Source organism: Pongo abelii, chromosome 15 (assembly GCF_028885655.2).
Source record: "Pongo abelii isolate AG06213 chromosome 15, NHGRI_mPonAbe1-v2.0_pri, whole genome shotgun sequence".
NCBI lineage: Eukaryota > Metazoa > Chordata > Mammalia > Primates > Hominidae > Pongo > Pongo abelii.
Genome location: NC_072000.2, coordinates 108620149 through 108640056, shown reverse-complemented (window position 1 = coordinate 108640056; position 19908 = coordinate 108620149). Strand labels below are relative to the sequence as shown.

At 63.9% G+C, this 19908-nt stretch overlaps 1 protein-coding gene across 4 annotated transcripts in view; it reads right to left on the bottom strand.

Moving 5' to 3' along the window:
- Positions 1–530: 530 nt before the first annotated feature.
- Positions 531–19908, bottom strand: part of KIF26A (kinesin family member 26A) — a 44846-nt gene continuing 25468 nt past the window's right edge. Inside the window, exons 5-15 of one of the 4 annotated variants that reach the window (XM_054530581.2) lie at positions 15405–15594; positions 10519–10731; positions 9780–9873; positions 9222–9484; positions 8948–9131; positions 8594–8756; positions 8072–8234; positions 4485–7401; positions 3334–3539; positions 2624–2774; positions 532–2397 (exon numbers count right to left, since the gene is read on the bottom strand). In XM_054530581.2, the coding sequence (XP_054386556.2) occupies positions 2216–2397; positions 2624–2774; positions 3334–3539; positions 4485–7401; positions 8072–8234; positions 8594–8756; positions 8948–9131; positions 9222–9484; positions 9780–9873; positions 10519–10731; positions 15405–15594 (4726 nt within the window). In that variant the 3' untranslated portion in view covers positions 532–2215. Of the gene's footprint in view, positions 2398–2623; positions 2775–3333; positions 3540–4484; positions 7402–8071; positions 8235–8593; positions 8757–8947; positions 9132–9221; positions 9485–9779; positions 9874–10518; positions 10732–15404; positions 15595–19908 lie in introns of all 4 variants that reach the window. The other 3 variants (XM_054530582.2, XM_054530583.2, XM_054530584.2) reach the window with 3 other exon arrangements.

Genomic DNA, 19908 nt, shown 5'->3' with positions numbered 1-19908 from the left:
GACCCCACCAGGCAGGGAGATAGGCAAAGAGCACAGGAGTGACATGCCATGGCGGAGAGGCCTAGGGGCTTCCACCAAGGAGGGGCCCCACGATCCCCCGCCTGGAGCCAGGGAAGGGCACCTAGCCGGGGACAGGGGGAGCCCCCAAGGGAGGGAGGGGCTGCACAGCCAGCCGCTGGGCAGGGGGTCACAGCACGGGGAATGGTGGGGCCTCATGGCCAGGACCTCGGGTTGAACGTGGAGTGGAGCAGCTGGAAGCCAGTGCAAAGACGCAGAAAGGGGCAGGTGCCCAGACACAACCTTCGCAGGCCAGGCAGGCGGGGAGTACTGGCATGGGGACAGAGTAACAGGTTTAAGGAAGCTAACTGGTTCAGCTGGGGACCTACCAAATGAGAAGCAGATAGGACTCCGAAGAGGCCAGGAGGCAACCAGAGCAACAGCTAAGATGGCCCCAGAGGGCACATGTACAGGTCAGGTGAGGCCATGAGCTCAGAGCATTCAAAGGGCTGGGGATCCCCCAAAGGGCCTGGGGCCTCTGACCACGGGAAAGCCCAGCAAACTGGGGTCAAGACAGACCCAGGCCTGAGTCCTCCAGGGAAGAGCCTCCATCCAGGCTGCCCCAGGAGGGGGCTCCTGTGGTTCGGGGGTCCTGAGCCCATGAGCAAAGGCAGGCAGAAGGCAGAGGGCAGAGGATGGCAAGAAGACTCTGGGAGGGAAATGCTGCCATCACTCCTGCCTCGACTTCCCCATATAGCATAACCCAGAGAGAAGGGAGCCAGGGGCCGTTTACACAGAGCTGTTCCCTGCCAGCCCAGCCCCCAAGCCTGGCTCCCTGCCCCAGCCTCGGGACCCTAAGATCTCGGCAGAGTCAACAAGAAAGCAAATCAGAGAGGAAGCACGGGCTTGAATCCCAGCTCTTGTCATGTTCCACCTTCTCTGAAGGGCCCTCATGGCACCATGGGCCCCACAGGGGCTGCAAGGCAGGCCCTGGCACAGCACCCGAAGCCCTGGGTCCCCGTGGATGTGTCCTTCCCACGCTTACTGCCCCTCACCCTGGGGACCCTCAGAAGGCGGCACACCAGGGCGTGAGGAGTCTGCCGACACCCAGTGAACTCGGCAGCAGTGAGAACCATCGATGCATCTTTAATTCACAAATAAAAGCTGTAACAAGATGTCATCTACACATTTGTACAAAGGTTCAGACGTCCTATGCTACGCACGATCCTCAGAAAGTATGAGCCTGTCATGCGGGGACGTCGCAAACGCTGGCAGGCTCACCCCTCATCTGCACCTGCCTCCCAAGGCCCCCCACCCTGCCCAGGGTGCCCCCCAGAGGGAGCAGGCCTCCCACAGCTGGAGAGAGCCCGGCCCCCAGGACCCCTTCCCTAGAAAACCATAAAAACATAGATCATTTGTCTTCAAATTCCCACGGCAAATTCTGCATTTATGGGCAAAATGATACAAAAATATGAACCTAACAGAACCTTTATAAAACCCTACCCCTCGTCTTTGTTGTTGGTCGTGGTGGTCTGTTTTGTTTTTTGCTTGTGGTTCTGGTAAAAATTCCTGCCGTGGAAGAGGCAACCTGTACCTGGGGCTCAGCCCTTGTTAGCTGCCCTCAGGACAGAGCAGGTTCTCAGGAAGGGAGGGGACTCGAGGTCAGCCATCCCTGCCCGAGAGACCCTGGGATGGATCTGTGTTGGGAACCCCACACAGATCCCCCACAACCCGGGCTCTGCCAAGAGGAAACCATTGTAAAAGAAAAGTCATCCTGAATCCTGAAAGACCCCTGGGGCGCGCAGGTAATCCCGCTCCACAAAAACTGCTTGGCTGCAAAGAAGGCAAGGTGGACACAAACACAACCGGCGCCAGCCCCAGCCCGGACAGGCGCAGCGGGGCCTGGCTGAACACAACTTCTGCTGGTGTCTCAAGTCTGTAGCACCAAATGCAAAAGGGAGAAAAGTCCAAATCAAGGTCAAAGGCACTTGCGTTGCTGTTGGGTGGTGACGGTCTTCTGATCACGCTGGCACCCTCGCTCTGTCCACTGCGTGGCCGGCCCTCCCTCCCCCATGCTCCGTCTCCTCTCTGAGACTCCTGTCCTGCACAGAAACCCCTCCACATCCTCCCCCCGCAGCCCCCACCACATCCTCGCTCCTGTCCCACGTCCGGTCCTCCAGCCCCCTGCACGCCCCTTCCTCTTGTCCGGCGCCCAGCCTCAGACGTCCACCTCCTGCCGCCCCGGGACAGCAGCACTGGCTGCAACGCTGATGTCGAAGCAGGTGACCATCATGACGTGCGCCTTGCACAGGTTCACGCACTGCTCCAGGGCCGCCGTGGCCCGCTCCAGGGCCGCCAGGTACTCAGCTGACTCAGGCTCCAGCTCCGGGTCCACCTCAACTGGGGAGGGGAGGAAAGGGGAAGGGCACCTGCGTCAGGCCCGAGGCTGGGGCAGCCACCTGGCCCCCCAGAGGCCCCAGGAAAGGCATCTTGGCCCGGCCGACCCTGCCTTCCAGCCTTCCCACCACGAGGTACAGGAGAGCAACGGGGCTCGGGGAGGGGTGGGGAGGGCAGCTGTCAGGGCACACAGTGGGCCGGGCTGGGTCCGTGGGCGGGCAGGACTCACACTGCTCCAGCCAGCGGCCAGGCTCCAGCATCAGCCGGCCCTGGGTCTCGGCCAGCTCCTCACACAGGTGCTCATGCTTGGCCTGCACCTCCCGCAGCCGCTGCTGCCTGCGCTCCGCCAGCCGCAGCCTTGTACTGACGCATGCCAGACCCTGGGAGGCAGGGCGGGTGGGAGGCTCAGGCATGGGACCCTCTCCCCAGGGACCCCCAGCCGCCTTGTACTGACGAACACTGGACCCTGGGAGGCAGGGTGGGCGGGGGGCTCAGGCATGAGACCCTCTCTCCAGAGACCCCCAGCAGCCCTGCCGTGGGCCCCGCCTCCCTTCACCTGCCAGGCCTTGGCAGGCAGACAGTGGGGCTCCAAGGGCAGGCAGGGGGCGGACAGCCCACCCATGCCCATCTAGGTCCTGGCTCAGCTCTAGGACCACCCTCCCCACGACAGGGGAGAACTCCAGCGGACAGCAGCAGTGGCCTCAGGACCCCCCAGCCACCCACCCACCGCCCAAGGGAAGTGTCGGAGCTGCAACAGGCTTGGGCTGGGCAGGGCTGCTCCTACCTTTGCGTCCTGGGAGGAATGTGGACAGAAAGTGAGGTCAGGGGCTGCCCAGCCACACCCACAGAGGCCTGACCAGCCCATCAAATGGCTCACTCTGCCATCTGCGGCAGGCTCCCCACCAGGGCTCATAGACCCCAGCCCGCCAAAGGCCCTACCTGTGTGGGGGCCTCCCTCGGGGTGGGGCGGGGCCGCTGAAGGCGCTCCACGTCGTCGATCTCGTACACCTTGATCTCGAACGGTTCCTTCAGGGAGCCAGACAGGGGCGGGGGCAGGTCCACCCACTGCCCGGGGAGGCTGGGCTTACGGCCCAGGGCAGCGGTGTCGGGCAGTGGGGCGGGAATAAGGCGCCGCCGCTGCAGACCTGGAAAGGAAAACCAGGCACAGGGTGAACAGAGGCAGGGCCCAGCCCAGGCACAGCCCCTGCAGGGACGCTGAGGAGCCAGCCCGAGTCCTGACAGGGAGGCCTTCGGGGTCCAGTCCAGGAATCCTCAGGCTGGCGCTCTGCCCAGGGCAGGGAGGAAGCCGACCCCAAGCCAGGCCTACAGCTCTCAAGGGCGCTCCCACCACCACCAGGGCCTCCCGGTTTCCCTGCCATGACCTGAGCAGTTCTGTCCCTTGGGGAAACCCTGGCGGGGGCCTTCCAGGCAGCTGGACACTCGCCAGGGAGGCACCAGGCCCGGGACCCAAACCCAAGTCCAGTGCCCCAGCCTGGCAACCTGTGCAGGGCTGCCCTTGTGCTCAACCTGACACAGACCAGGATCAGCCCCCCAGGGCAGGGTGGGGCCAGAGAAGGGCAAGTACAGGGTGTTTATAAACTGCAGAGGGCCGTGCACATCCACACACAAAAAGCCCCAGGCGAGTCTGTAAACTGTCCAGGGCTGTGTGCGTCTGAGACCTTGAAGGCTGTGCCCATCTGTCCAGCATCTCCTGGCCCTGTAAACTGTAGAGGGCTGTGCACCTCTACACACAGAAAACCCGTAAACTGTGGAGGGCTGTGCACCTCTACACACAGAAATCCCGTAAACTGTAGAGGGCTGTGCACATCTACACACAGAAAACCCGTAAACTGTAGAGAGCTGTGCACCTCTACACACAGAAATCCCGTAAACTGTAGAGGGCTGTGCACATCTACACACAGAAATCCCGTAAACTGTAGAAGGCTGTGCACCTCTACACACAGAAAACCCGTAAACTGTAGAGGGCTGTGCACCTCTACACACAGAAATCCCGTAAACTGTAGAGGGCTGTGCACCTCTACACACAGAAATCCCGTAAACTGTAGAGGGCTGTGCACCTCTGCACCCACCTGTGGCCCTCTTCTTGGGGGACTTGAGGCTGCGGGTGCGGGCGCCTGGGGAGGCAGCCCCACTCTCGCTCATGGAGTCGGGGGCGGAGGAGGCGCTGCCGGTGGCCTCGCTGTCGCGCCGCAGGCTCTCATAGCCGCTGCTGCCACCGCTGTGGTGGAAAAGGGCGGTGCGGCCCATGGCGGGCGGCAGCTCTCCACTCAGCACGCTGCTGTTGTCGCTGCCATGGCCGCTGCTGTAGCGCTGGGGCCGCCGCGGGGCGGTCACCTTGCTGTAGGGGGAGGGCAGGGCCGGGCCTGTGGGCGGCCGCTCCTCCCCCACATTCACGCCGCTGTCATGGCCGCTGTCTGAGTCCGCCGAGCCCCACGAGGAGCCACCTCGGCCCGGGGCTCCGCTGGCTGACAGCTCATGGACGCGGCTGTGAGCAGCCCGGAGCGCCTGCTTTGTGCCCATGATGGTACCCCGGCCAGCCTTGGCCCCGACACTGGGCCCGGCCCGTGGGGCTGCTCTGGGACCGGCCACAGGGCCGCCAGGGCTCCTGCCCGCCACGGAGGCCGTAGACAGCTTCACCGAAGGCCCCAGAGCCCGCGACCCACCAGCCACTAGGCTACGGCCCTTGCCTCCACCAGCAGGGGGCTTGGGGGCCCCCACAGCCTTGGCTGCGCCGCTCCTACAGGCGGGAGCTGGACCATGTGTGGGGCTGGAGGGTGGCACACCCAGCTTGGGTACAGCCCGGGGAGGCCGCCCAGGGGCTTCCCGGCCCTTGCTGCTGCTGTGCGCCAGGCCTTCGTACCGCTCCAGAGACGCGTGTCCGGCAAGACGGTGTGCCACTTCTACCTTGCCGGCCCGGGCCTTCAGGCTGGACGTGGCCCTGGGGACAGAGTGGTCAGCCCGGCTGCTGGGCCTGGGCTCCTCCTCCCCTCGAAGGACAGCAGCAGCCCCGGCACGCGCCGGGTTCACAGCATGGGGAGGGGCCGAGGCCGGGCTGCTCCTCTGCTCCAGGCTGGACTTTCGCGTGGGTGGGGCCGGGGGGACCGCCCCACTGGGCCTCGGGAGGAAGCCCCCCTTGGGAGCCAGACTCTTCTTGCTGGTGGGGGAGGCCTTCAGGCTGCCCGAGCAGGCCACCACCTCCACGGGAGCATCCCCCCAGGACACAGCTGGCGTTGTCACACCCAGCGTGGTGGCACCCCTCCGCAGCGGTGGGATCCGAGCCACAGCCTCTGGCCTGCGGGCTGCCCTGGCTGCCACCTCACACCCATCCACCACTCTCTGGGCACAGGCTAGCATCACCTGGGCCTCAGGCAGCCGGGTGGAGCCAAGTGTGGGGCTGGGGGCCCTGCCAGCAGAAGCTGCCTGGGCATCACACTCCCCTACCCGGAGAAGCCATGGGTCCTCGAACAGGCCTCCATGGCCAGGTGGGCTCTGGCCCGGGCGAGCACAGCCCACGCGGGTGGTGGCAGAGGCAGTCCTCGGTTTCCGGGGAAGGCTGGAGTGGATGGTCTGGGCTGTGGATGCCCCCCGCGAGGGCCCGGCCTGGGGCTCCCTGCCAGGTCGGGATGGGGCCACTACAGCCACTTCCCCAGGGCACGGACCCCAGGTTGGCCCGGGACTGTCAGGTCTGTCTGGCTCCAGGAACCCAGAGCTTCTGTCCTCCAGGGAACCATCCAGGGCAGGGGGGCCCCCAGGGTCAAGCCCTGCCAGCGAGTCAGGGCTGAAGCGGGGCTGCGGTGTGGGGCCACAGCTGTCCGCAGTGCAGACACTGACCTCGCTGAGCCAGGAGCTGATGGAGGAGCCGTGACTGCTGCCGGCCCAGGCCGCCCCCTCCAGGGGACCCCCCTCAGGGGCCTGAGAGGTGTAGGCGTCAAACTCATCATTGATGCTGCTGATGATGCTGACCGGCCGGGACCCCGAGGCCAGGGCCCGCAGGGAGCAGTCACTGTCGAAGCTAGCCAGGCTGGTGGGCCGCCCAGCTCCGGCAAGCTCCCCCAGGGACAGCTCCTCCACCACCGTGAACACCAGCTCGTCCTCGCCGTTGAGCTCCACTGGCCGCTGCAGGGTAACTGTGGTGGTGAGCAGGCTCCGCTCCGGACAGCGACTACCAGCAGCCAGGCGGGGGCAGGTGGCCCCAGGAAGCATCGGGGACCCAGCCACCTGCCCACTCATGCCCACGGGAGGGGTCCGTGCCATTCTCTCAGTGCCCCCTCCCCCAGGCTCTTCTGGGGCTCTGCAGGCTTCCAGCAACTGAGGGGGTGGGGGAGCCGGGCTGGGCAGTGGCCTCCTGCCTCCACCCACTGCAGCTTTTTCTGGGACCAGCAGCTCAGGCCAAGTGCTGCTGTCCTCTCTCTGGTCACCCCAGACAGTGGCCTTGCAGGGCTCAGGGGCACCCTGGTGGATGTCTGGGCCAGAACTGCCTCGAGGGGTGCTGGCAGCCATCGGGGTGCCCACGGCCTTCCTGGGGGATGCAGCCTCTGGTGGCGAGGGCTTCCGGCCCCCTCGGGCGGGGCTGGCCTGAGCTCCATCAGTGCCTCCTGGACCTCCTGAGGGACCTTCGCTGCCGTCCATGCATTCTAGCCGCTCCTGCAGCTCCGCGAAGGTGCTGCAGCGGAAGTGGTCTGCGTCTCGGGGGCCCTTGGAGGGCCGGTGGCGGCTCAGGGCAGGGATGATGGGCACGAAGTCAGGCGGACCTTCGTTGTCAGTGAGCTCCCGGTCTGACAGCGCCGCCCCACCGGGCCCCACGTAGATGACCGTGTCACAGGACTGCTCGCTGCTGGAGGAGTAATCGGGGTCACCGGGCAGGCAAGGGGGCATGCGGTCGGGGTCCAGGGCCACAGTGCGTGGGTGGAAGGGCCGCAGGTGCGGGGGCCGACGGGACCGGCCTTCCTCACAGGAGCTCTCCCCGCCAGAGGAGCTGGAGGTGTACTGGGGGAAGGAAAGTGGAGCTGCTGAGCCCTGTCTCCCCTACACCCCCCCGCTTCCCCGACCCTCCCCAGAGCACAGGGCCAATGCTGTGGTCACTGTGATGAAAACCACAGCAGCCACCACCAACCATGTCCCGCCAAACGCTGGGAGCGGTACTGAGTCTCAGGGGAAGAACCTAAGTGACCATTCTTAGCAACTTTACAAGGAAAACGGTGTCACCCCGCACTGGGAGGGAACGGGAAGCTCAAAAGACAAGCATGCGTGCCCAGGCCAGTGGCCAGGACTCACACCAAGGGCCGTGTAACCCCAGAGTGCCCCAAACTCCACCCTCCAGTCCCAGAGAGGGGTCCCTAGGAAGTCCCTGTGGAGTTGGTGCGGCTCTCCTGAGCACCCCAGGGCCTGTGCGGGGGCAGCAGGCTGGAGTGAGGCCACATAAGCCGCATACAGCAAGCCCCGATTCTGCCCACTGCATCCAAGGACCTCAGGCTGGGCTCCCCACTCCCCGGGGAGGGCCACATGGGCATAGCCTCGTGACACCAGAACACACAGGACATCTACCCAGGCTCCAGGCCACCTGCTGACCCCCGCCCCAACCAGGCCAGCAGAGGCCTGCAGAGAACACAGGAGCCGGGAGGGCCCCGAGATGGGGCGGGCAGGAGGTGGGGAGCACCTTGGCCTTCTTCTTGCGCAGGCGGTGGATGCGGGCGGCGAGCTGCACGGTGCTGAGCGTCTCCGCGTGCTGGGCTGGCGCATCCGACACGTGGGCGATCATGGTGGTGCGGCAGCCGGCGGTGGCCAGGGACTCACGCAGCAGCATGGTGAGCTTGTGGTCCCTGGGGGTCGGGGCGGTTCAGACGCAAAGGGCTTAGGAAGGGAGCTTCGGGGACAGGCTGGCCAAGGGCAGCCCTGGGGACAGGCTGGCCAAGGGCAGCCCTGGGGACAGGCTGGCCAAGGGCAGCCCTGGGGACAGGCTGGCCAAGGGCAGCCCTGGGATCAGGCTGGTTCCCACCCAGCTCCGGCACCAGCCCAGCGTGGGGCCCCAGGCAGCCCAAGGGCAGCGAGGCCTGTCAGCTGGTGGAGGAGCAAAGCCCTGAAGAGCTGGGGGCCACAGCAGCGCCGGGCACACCAGACACGGATTTACCAGGTCACCAAGGGGCCACCCTGGTCGGCACCTGCCAGGCCCTACACTCACCGGTACGGCACATGCTTGGCTCCATTAACCAGGGCCAAGATGACGCTGCCCAGGGCCGACAGGGACAGATACAGGGGACCCCCAGCAGCCTCCCCGGCCCTGCCAGGCGGCGCCTCACAGCTGCCCAGGTCGATGAGGTGCAGGCGGCTGCGGCCTCCGGACACTGGAACCGCAAGGCAAGCAAATGACGGTGTGGCCAGGGGCCCCCAGACCCTGCTCCACATCCCCACCCCAGGCCCAAGCTGGGGACCCCACCAGGGACATCCCCAGGAGCCACTGGATGACAGGCCCCTGTGCCTGGGTCTCTGCTGACACGCATCCCACAGGGGCCCGGAGTGCGGGCATGGCACCTACTTCCTCCCCAGCTGCACTTCTCCATGCGGTACTGGTAGACGTGCAGCGTGAACAACATGTGGGAGCTGCGTCGGGCGTCCTCGCCGCAGCCCGCTCGGCTGGTGCTGCGGGCCGCCAGGGCCGCATCCAGGTAGAAGGCCGCCTTCTCGGCCGTGGGTGCCCGCAGCTCGCTCTGGTTCTGGAGCTGCAGGAAAGGCAGAGGCTGCGGCATCTCCAGCGGCTCAGGGCCAAGTGCAGCCCCCCTCCCCCAAGGTGGGACAGTAGGCAGGCGCACCTGCGCCCCACACACGGGGTCCTCCCGCAGGTACACTCCCGGAGACTGGGTGTCCTGGAGGCTGCCAGGGGCCACCTCGGCCAGCAGGTCCCGCAGGCTCTGGTCGCGCCCGCACACCTCCACGGCTGAGACCCGGACGGAGAAGCGGGTGCCGGTCCTCTCCCTGCGCTCCTCGATGAGCCTGAAGAGCCAGGAGATGGCGCAGGGCACGATGCCCAGGCTCTGGGGTGAGCTGTCCTTCCCGATCATGGTGTATGACTTGCCTGGGGGCCACGCAGGCGTCAGGCCCCACCACACACCACGCAAGGAGCCTTATGGCTCCTGGGGTCCCCGGGGCCAACCAGGGGCACTGAGATCTTAGGGGCCTCTTTGGATCCATCCTAAGCCCTCTACCTTTTAGTTCTGCAGGGGTTCACCTTCCTCACCCCATATGCCCACCACAGCCCATGTGTAGGACCAGCCTCCTTTCCCACCAGAAGCTGCCAGCAACCACCGTGATGAGGATGGGAGGGGATGGCCAGCAGCAGGACCCATCTAGGGTGGGGCAAGGGTGCTTACCCAGGCTCATGTGGCCAAAGGAAAAAATGCAGCCATCAGCCCCACTGACCACCGACTGCAGCACGTCGGCCACGGTCCCCGAGCAGACTTCAGCCTGGGGGGGGGGGGCACAGAGAATCAGGCAGGGCTGTGGCCCCTTCCTTCTGCCACATCTGTGGGCCTGAGGCCGGTCTGTCCTGGCACATGCAGGCAGTCAACCCACAAGGAGATTGGGCTGCACACCTGGGACCAAGGACAGATCCCATGTGCACACGAAAGCCCAGAACACACAAGAACAGGACCCAGGACACACTCAGGATGGACTGGCCAGACACGTGCAGACACACACCCGCAAAGCACAGAAGTCCAGCCACGGGGGGCAGGGGCAGACCACCACGCGCAGAGAGACGCACACGCAGACACACGGTGCACAGCTCAGCAGGAGCAGGGAGCACCGGGCGCCCCCAGAGCCCAGAGCCCAACAGTTGCGCAGAAAGCTTCCCGGGAGGGCGGGCTCCGGAAAACCAGGCCTTTCCCTGTGGACTTGGCCCAGAGACTTGGCAGGGGCGGGTGGAGTACACCCAAGGACGCCGGCCAGGCCAATGAGGGAGGTAAGCAGGCAGGCGCCGCAGGCAGCGGGCCCCTCGCTCACGCTTCCTCTGTGCCCTGCATGGAGAAGCGGGCGCAGATCTGACCCACGTGCTGAGCCAGCAGCACAGCTCCGGGTCTCTGGGAGGACGCCCAGTCCGCCTGCCCGTACCTGCTCGGAGTCCTGGGGAAAGACGGCGTCGAAGGCAAACATCTTGGGAACTGCAGCAGTGGCGGCTCGCCGGGGGCCTGCGCTGCCTGGGGGACCGGCGGCGGGATCGTAGAGGATCACCTGCTTCTTCCGAGGGTCCACCTTCAGGAAGGACATGGCCTCGGCCGAGCGCTGGGCCCCCTGTGCGGGCCAGATCCGCAGCATAACCTTCACCTGGGGCAGAGGTGGGCGGCACCTGAGAAGCTGCCTCCGCCCAGCTGGCCACTAATTACAGGGCAGGTGGGGCCCAGCTCAGGTGGGGACAGCGGGCCAGGCCTCACACTGGCACCCCCACCGCAGGAATGTGGACACCGCGCCCCTGCTCCAGGCGAGCGCAGATCCCGTATGAGGTCAGCAGAGCAGGGACAAGGTGAGGGCCGGCGAGACGCAAGGCCGGTGCACAGCTTGTCAGCACCGAGTGTGCGGCACAGAGAATGAGGGGGCGGCGGGCTCCAGGCGCCTCCGTGAGAAGACGGACGGACGCTCAGGTCCTGCAGGGCAGCTCAGTCCAGGAGAGGGCAGGAGGGAGGAGCACGGCCCACTGGCCCAGCCCCCGCAGGCTGCTCCCCAGGCTGAGGGGGAGCACTTGCAAGATAAGGGAATGAACTGCCCCACAGAGGTGTGAGAGCCGCACAGGGCTGGTGCTGCCAGGGGAGCCATCCAGGGGCATGGCTGCCTCCGACCCGGGCCAGCTGAGGGAACCGAACGCTGGCAACCTGTGGCCTGCCGGACTAGAGTCAGCAGAAAGCAGGGGGAAGCCCATTCGAATGCAAACGGGGACGGGCAAGATAAGAAGGATCCCATCCAGGAGAAGAGACAAATTCTGACGCCTCGGCCTCACCGGCCCCACTGCAGGCTTGGGGAGACTGAGGCTGGGGGGCAGGCTGAGGGTGGGTTGGGCTTCCAGCCTGACCTCCCGAGCCAGCAGGGAACCAGGCAGCCCTGGTGCTGGGCAGAAGCAATGGCGTCTCCAAAGCACACACACAGATCCCAAACTGGGCCGCACACAGGCACCGGACTTGGGAAGACCCTGACACTAGCCCCAGCACCCTGAGAGGGGGCAGACGCCGGGGAGGGGCAGGACCCAGGATGCTGGAGCCCAGAGCAATCACTGCAAACACTCCGAAACCCACGCACAGCAGGGACACCCCACAAAGGTGGGTCTGGTGCGTCGATGCCAGGAGGCGGCGGCTCTGACCCGGCAGAGGCTGCGCACACGAGGGCCACCCTGAACCAGGGCTCCAACATGGAGCCAGAGACAGGCCCCACTTCCTGCTGGAGGACACCACAGTCCACTCTGCGCTGAAATCTCTGATTTCTCCACTACAGCGTAAATCAAATTACCCCAGACTCATTTCAGAGCCAATATTTTTCACGGATTTAATTGTAAGTGACAGATACATAACGCCGGCAAAATTGGTTTACCGTGGGTAGTTCGCACCAGGCGCCACCTACTCCCCTGGGCACGGGGCACACTGATATGCAAGCTGCTGGAGTCGGGAGTGCCCGCTCTCTGGGGAGCAGCGTGAAGAAACACTTTTCTATTGTACTACTCAGAACCTGGGCTCCATTAGGCGAGAATCGATTCTTTTATTCCCCCGATGACGTGAACAAAACTATTTCATTTCCAGACGCTGCCGCAAAGCAGACGAAAACGTGCACTTCCCGGTAATTTTTGGCAATTTTTTTTCCAGTGTGAACTCCTCACCACTTCAGGAGCCAAATGGGCTCTGCAGATTTGAGAGAATTCCTAGCGTGAAGGAGTGGCGTGGAGAGGCCCACCGTTTGGCTCTCTACGTCTGCCGGCTGCCCTTTCCACCAGCGGCATTAATCCCACAGCAGGCTCACAACGAGGAGGAAGGGGGGTGCGGGCCTCCCCAGGGAGGGGATGGAGCAGCCCGCAGTGGAGGCACCGGCCATCTAGCCTGCTCCACACTGCCCCGGTCCCAGCGCAGGCCATTGTCTGCCGAGAGAGAACCCTGTCATTACTCCGGGGAAATGACAGGGTCTTTGCAGGAGAAGGCACAGCAAGCCTCTCCCCTAAATGTTCAGATATTACAAAGCCCCACGGAATAGCTGCCTGGGAGAGAAAAAAACACATTTTGCATTTAAAAAGGGCTTCCAGCTCTAAAGAGGTAGCCCAGGCAGGGAGGGGGAGGGGCGCTGCTCAGCACCCACCCAGACAGGGATGTCTTTTTTAATACCACAATGTGATGAATTATCTTAAGTGGCACATTAATGTCAGAAATTGAACGTAATCTAACTTCTTTTCTGTGACAATATTAAACGCCTTTCAGGAGGCATTTCTGACTATGTGACATTAGTACTAATAACACCTGGGGAGCTGGGGGGTGTGGAGGGTGGAGGGGCTGGAAGGCTGGTGACCCAGGGCTCCTTGTTGCTGGGGAAGCACTGAGCGCTCCGGAGCAGGGTGGGGGTGTGACTGCCATGGAGAGAAGGGAGAAGCCCGGCCAAGGCTGCCCCCAGGAGGAAGTGGGGCAGAAGCTGTCCCCTAAGAAACGCAGGGCCCTGGGAAAAGTGCTGCAGGCTCCTGAAGGAGCTGCTGACTCCTCTGCCCCCTGCCCCAACTGGATGGCACAAACAGGCTGAGTGCCAGGCCCAGGCCAGAGCCAGGGCCCCGATCCCAGGCTAGGCGGGGAACCTGGATGCTGCCTGCCCACCACCGCCCACGCCTGACCTCAGCGTCCTCCTGAGCTCTCGGCACAGCTCTGCAGCCCACATGGCCAGGGCAGCAGCAGCCTGGCCCTAGCACCCACCTGCCCTGTCTCAAGGGGACTGTTGAGGGTGGGGAGGACCCAGGGTGCCCCAGCCAGCCAGGCCTGGGCCCAAAACACAGGCTGACGCCACTGGCCTGGCATCCCAGGGGACTGTGGAGAAACAGAGCGTGCCGGGCACACACACAGAAATCAGGAGCCCCCTTGTTCCCCGCAGACCCCCGGCAGTGCTAGGCAAAGAGATTTCCAGGGAGGCAGTGACCCCCGGCCTAGACCCCCAACTCTGCTTCACCCACCACCCCTGCCTCACCCCAGGCCCTGCCTTGCCCCAACCCCGGCGGAGCAATGACAAGTCCCCGCTCCAGGCCACACAGCTTCCCCTGCCCCCGGGCCTCGGATGCAGAATGTCACCTCTGGAGGACAGAGATGCCAGATGCCCGCCAAGCCCTCCTTACCACAAACGGAAACCAGTGCCCAGAGGGACAAGCGATCCATTCAAACCCCGGCAACTGGTGGGGTGCTCAGGGTGGAGACCCAGAGTCAGGGAGATCAGGAGGCTCCTGGTGGTCTCACCACACACTCCCCTCTGGACACACATGCAGCTCCAAGGTGCCAACCGCCCGATACCCCCACCCGGACCCGCCATGGCCTTGAAGATGGTAGGAGCTGTCAGGTCTGCCCCACAGGCCACCCCAGAGCCCCTATACCCCACAGTGGCCCTCCCTAGGGACCCACCGCTGCCCCAGACCAGTAACCACTGTCAATTCAGGCCAGGGCTGGCCTGGAGAGGTTGGGGGGCTCAAGTCACTGAAATTAGCATTCCAGGGGCTGCAAGTACAATGCTCACTACATCACCGGGCAGGCAGGGGGCACAGCCCCCAGCAACTGAACCACTGAGGGCGGGGCCAGACACACAGTCACTTAAAGCCCTTCCCCATAGCCAGCATGTTGGGAACCCTCCCACGAGCCTGACACCTCCTGAGCTCTAACAAAGTCCCAAGATGTGGGTGCTCAGGAGGCCCCTCCAGGACTACAGAGCTGTGAAGGTCAAGCAGGCTCTCACCAGGACAGCGGGGGGTGCTCCTGGCACTCTAGACCCAGTACAGCTAGGGCAGTGGGAGGGGCCTGTGGTACCCCCAGGCCCAGGGACAGGGGCCTTCTGCCAGGGGATCTCCAACGTGGGCACAGTGTCCCCTCCAGACCCTGTCCCTGGAGAGCTGAACCCCTGGGAATCATGCTCCGAGTCCCGAGGGGCACGGAACCTGATGGCCCATGTGGGGTACAGAGCCTCCCGGGCCTGGAGACACCAGGCAGTGCGTTCGGGGTGCTGGGCAGGAGGGGGCTGGCTGCAGAGCAGGCCGAGGGGCAGGAAAAAGCCACCGGGGGCACACACAGAGCTATGTGACTGACTTCCCACCCTCCATGGGCACGAAGAGCCCACCTGACTCAATGGGCCCACGAACCAGGCACTGCCAGCTCCCAGCACAAGACAGGGCCACGTCCAGCCAGGGCAGATATTTCTCCAAGACTCGGATGGCACAACCAGCAAGCCACAGGCCCCAGGCTCAGAGCTCCGGGGGCAGCCAGGAGCCAGCCTGTCCCATCACCGATGGAGGCCCTGTGCCCTCCACAGGCCACAGTCTTCTCATGTGGTGTGCGGCGCCAGAATCAACGCATCGCACATCCCGCTTTCCCATGGCAGGGGCCCGCCTGCACACGGTGACTCTGGAGAGCAGAGTCCCCTCCTGCCCCCAGCCCCCTCAGGGCTGCGTCTCAGTGGAGCCTCCGCAAGGGGCTTCCCTGGATCAAACCCAACCCTTAGTCCCTGGGAGTCCCGTGACCTGGCTGTCCCGCCCCACGCTGAACCTAGTACATGTCCCTGGGACCCCTAGGACACGCCACTCCCCTCCCATCCCCGCAGTCCCAGCCCAGCACAGGCTCCCAGGCTCCCTGCTGCCACCTGGGCCTCAGTCTCCCCATGGCACCCCACTGACCACCCTTATCCAACCCAGAGAAGGAAGTGGCAGCCCCTCCACTCCCGCACCCCTCCTGCGTCTTCTCAGACGCCTCTGGCCTCCCCACCCAGGGCCCCGAACTCGGGGCTGCATCTACCTTCCCGATGCTGCCAGGGTTGTCCTTGGTCTTGGAGGCGGCCCTGAGCAGGCAGGGGGGCGCCGGGGGTGGCCACAGCTGCAGGACCCCGCTGAAGTCGGTGGGATAGGTGGAGGTGCCGCGGGTGGCTGGAGGCGGTGGTGGGTGGGGCTTCTTCCGCTTGGAGGCCAGGCTGAGCTTCTGCACAGCCCTGGGGAGGAGAGGCAGAGGGAGGATCAGTAATGGGTGACAGCAGCTGTTCCTGTTACCCGCCTGCGAGTCACCAGGCAGTCCCACCCTGGGACTTCATCAGCCACCATCCCAGGAAACACAGCCCAAAATGTGGCTGGGAGGCCTGCACTTCATTTCTACAGTGGACGGTTCAGGCTGGGGCCTCCGTGACGTCCCTGCCCCGGGGGCTCTGCCCAGCATTCGGACCAAGCTTGTGACACGGTCCCGACCCACACAGGCTGAGTGCCCCCCCCCGTGCTCTGCACTGAATGCCATCCCCCCACCAAGGGGTGTGCCCTCATCCCCCACCCGTAGCCGCTGTGGGGGGTCGGACAGTGAAACCTGCTCCCACCCGATGCCCAGGCTGTGGTCAGCCATGCACAGCTGTGACCTGGGCACGTCTACCTGGCCTGCCTGTGCCTCAGTTTCTACATCTCCAAAGTGGGATGAGGTGACAATGGAGGCCTCTGTGTGGCCCTAATGAACTGACACACTCAAGGCACCCAGCACAGTGACCACATACAGGAGGGGCTCAATTAATGCTGCTGTCAAGATTACCACGCCCCAGGCCCCAGGCCCCAGGTGAGGCTGCCTTGCCCCTTGCCGATCACTGAGGCCCTAGAGCCACGCCCTGCTCCTGGGGCCCTGGGGCCCCCGCCACCCTTGCCACTCAGGGTTGCTGGGAAGTGCCCCCGCTGCCACCCTGCCCCTCAGCCAGGGCGAGCGCCTCCCCACCCCAAAGCCCACCCTGAGGCTCAGCCTTGCCCCAGCACCGCCAGGGGTGGGGGATTCCTGCACCCACAGTGGCCCCAGGGAACTCCCAGAAGGTGCAGAGTCTCCCAAAGTCCCCAGACCACAGGACCTCCCGGGGAGAGGCTGACACTTGGGTTTAACACACCCTCCAGGGGAGGCCAGTGCATGCTTGGGAGCCACTGGGGTGGACTTGCCAGGGGACTTCAACATGCACACCCTACAGAGACACACACAGACACACAAAAACACAAACATGCATACAGAAACACATAGACACACATACGCATACAGAGACACAGAGACACAGAGACACACAGTCACACACATGCAGACAGAAACACAGACACACACACATGCATACAGACACAAAGAGACACACACATGCATACAGAGACACAGAGACACACACATGCAGAGACACACAGACACACACATGCATACAAAAACACACAGAGACACACAGACACACACATGCATGCAGAGACACATACATGCATACACACACACACACGCATACAGAGACACAGAGACACACATGTGCATAGAGACAGACACATGCATACAGACACACAGACATGCAAAGACACACACATGCATACAGAAACAAAGACACACACATGCATACAGAAACACAGACACACACAGACACATAGAAACACACACATGCATACAGAAACAGAGACATACGCATACAGAGACACATACAGAAACAGGCAAACACAGAGACACATGCACGCATACAGAAACACAGAGAGACACAGAAACACACACAGAGAAACATAAAGACATAGAGACACATATACAGAGAGACACAGGCACACAGACACTCAGAGACAAACACACATACTCAGACACTCACACAGAGACAAGGATACACAGAGAAAGAGAAATGCAGACACACACACAGAGATGCACACACAGACACGCACACACAGAGATGCACACGCACACAGACACGCACACACAGACACGCACGTACACACAAACGCACACTCATAGACACACACACAGACACGCACACACACTCACACACATACACAGATGCGCACACACACAGACATACACACGCAGACACGCACACACACACACAGTACAGGCCCGCCGCGCCTCTGAGCCCTGGCTGTGCTTACCCTGCTGCTGGGGATGTGTCCCCAGGTCAGATCACTGTGCCACACCTACTCATTCCCTGGGGTGGCTTCTCTGTGGCCCACCCACCCCACCTCTGCAGGGCCCCACACCCTCCCAGCACATTTTCTGCCACAGGCACCCAGAGACCCTACCCCGGCTTGTGGACCCACCAGCACAGGGACACCAGGACGCCACAGGGGTGAACGAACACATACACTGGGTGTCACCATCTCCCAACAGGAGGCGCTCCCATGCGGGCCAGAGGCCAGGATGCCACCCGGCGACAGGTGTGGTGAACGCTGCCCACCTGCGCTCTGCCGACCCACCCTGGGCTCCTCTGTCCCCTAACGTGCCCCACGCCCCCCGACAGCCCTCGGCCTCTCAAGTCTATCTTGACTCCCTAAAACTGACCCCAATGTGGAAGGACCTGCACCCCAGAGCCGGGCCGAGCTGGGCCCAGCCTCTCGCTGCCCCACTGCGGTGGCTGCAGCGCTGGCGTTTTGCTTAATTTCTTTCATCTTGAATAGGAGCTGTCTTTTAAGAGACCCCAGGGATGGCTTTCCTCCTAGTGAGGTGTCATCGTGGAAAATAAAAGTAATCTACCACACATGGTGGAGTCCTTAATGGGGCAGTGGCGGGCGGTGCCTGCGGCCACCCAGGCAAGATGTGGAGCCGGTGGCGGGGGGGGGGTGCCAGGAGGAAGAATCCCAGGAACCAAACCCAGGGCTACCCAGGAGAAGCCCCGGTAGTTCCAGGTGTGGGAAGCCCACCCGCCACCTCGGGGACTTGGGCTCCTTGCCCACAGCTGGCACGGTATTGGGTAAAATGCTGGTGATGCCGGGTGAGGTCCAGGGGTCTCAGGCACACAGGCCTGGGCCCCAGGATGCAGGTGTGAGTCAGAGCCGGGGTCGGGGCCCATGGCCGCCCCGTGCCGCACATGCTCAGGGTTCCGGCATCACTGGGGTCCCGGGTTCGTGACCTTCTGGCGGCTGAGCCACACAGGGTGGGGCCCAACGCGGCAGGGAGGCCTGCAAGGGGAGGCAATGGCAACTGCATCCTGGGGCCCAGGCCTGTGTGCCTGAGACCCCTGGACCTCACCCGGCATCGCCAGCATTTACCCAATACCGTGCCTAAGCCTCGTCTCTAAACCTCGCAACTGCCCTGCAAGGAAGAGGCCCTTGTGCCCTCCTCGCCCAAAGATCACTCACACAGCAGATCAGGGACAGGATGGAGCCCGACACAGTCGCCCACGCTGTCTGTGCGTCTGTGTGTCTGTGCGTCTGTCCACAGGGCAAGAAGCCCGGGCAGAGGGGACCACTGGGAAGCGCAGAGGGCAGAGCCACAACCCAAACCTCAAAGTGAGCCCCCATAGCAGGCAGGGAGACTGGGCAGGGGCCTGGGCGAGGCCAGAGGCAGGCAGGCAGGGCTGCATCTGCCCGTTTGGGGGCACGGGTGGGAGGAGGCTTGGATTTCACCAGTGTCTGCTCTTGGGGTTCTTCCTGCCCGCCCACCACCCCAGCCTCAGCCTCCTGTTCCAGACCCCCCACCCCACGACCTTGGGTTACACCTCAGCTTCCTGCCAGCTGCCCGCAAGGGAAGAAGCTGCAGCCCTGCTTTGGGAAACATCCGCATGTAGCAGGCAGGACTGGGACAGGGCTGCCCCACTCTGCTGCCTGGCGCTGCTCCAAGGCTGGGACCCTAGGTTTCTCGGGCGGGGAGCGGGGAAGGGTAGGGCCCTGCAGGTGCAGGTGGGAAGCCCCCCAGCCTACCTGGACAGGCGGGGCTGAGGACGGTCCCCACGGTGGCCCCTATAAGAGAGAGGGAGCCTCCCTGGACCCCTTTCCTCCTCTGGAAATGGATGTAGGGGGACGCCCAGCACAGGCCCTCACTTGGAGGGTGTTGGCTCGGCCTCAAGTGGACGGGGGGAGGTCACACCCACCCAGAGCCAGCTCCTCCACCCTCCCCTGCAGCCCCTCCCTAGGCTGGGCAGGGTCAGGATACCAGCTGCGACCCAAGGCTGTGGGCAGTAGGGCATCGGCACCCACACCCCCAAGCTTCCAGGGGACACGGAGGCCGGGCAAGCACCGGAGACTGGAGCGGCACTTGGAGAGGCCAGAGGGAGATTGAGGCTGGAGCCTTAGGTCTGCAGGGGCCAAAACCAGGCTGGCCCTTTGCCCCGTCGGCCACACGAAAGGCCACGAGGGCTCTGCCCCTCCAGTGACCCTCCCAGGAGCAGCATCTGCAGCACAGACCTCAGGTGTGCCTGGGCCACAGCGGGCACACCCAGGGCCCAGGCCGCCTAGACAGAGGCTGGGACCCGGCGTCCTCTGTGGTTCCACCAGCCCTGGAAGTCTGGAAGGTTGTTTGCCCCACATCTCCACCACACAATCTGACCTAACTTGAGGCGCCTCCT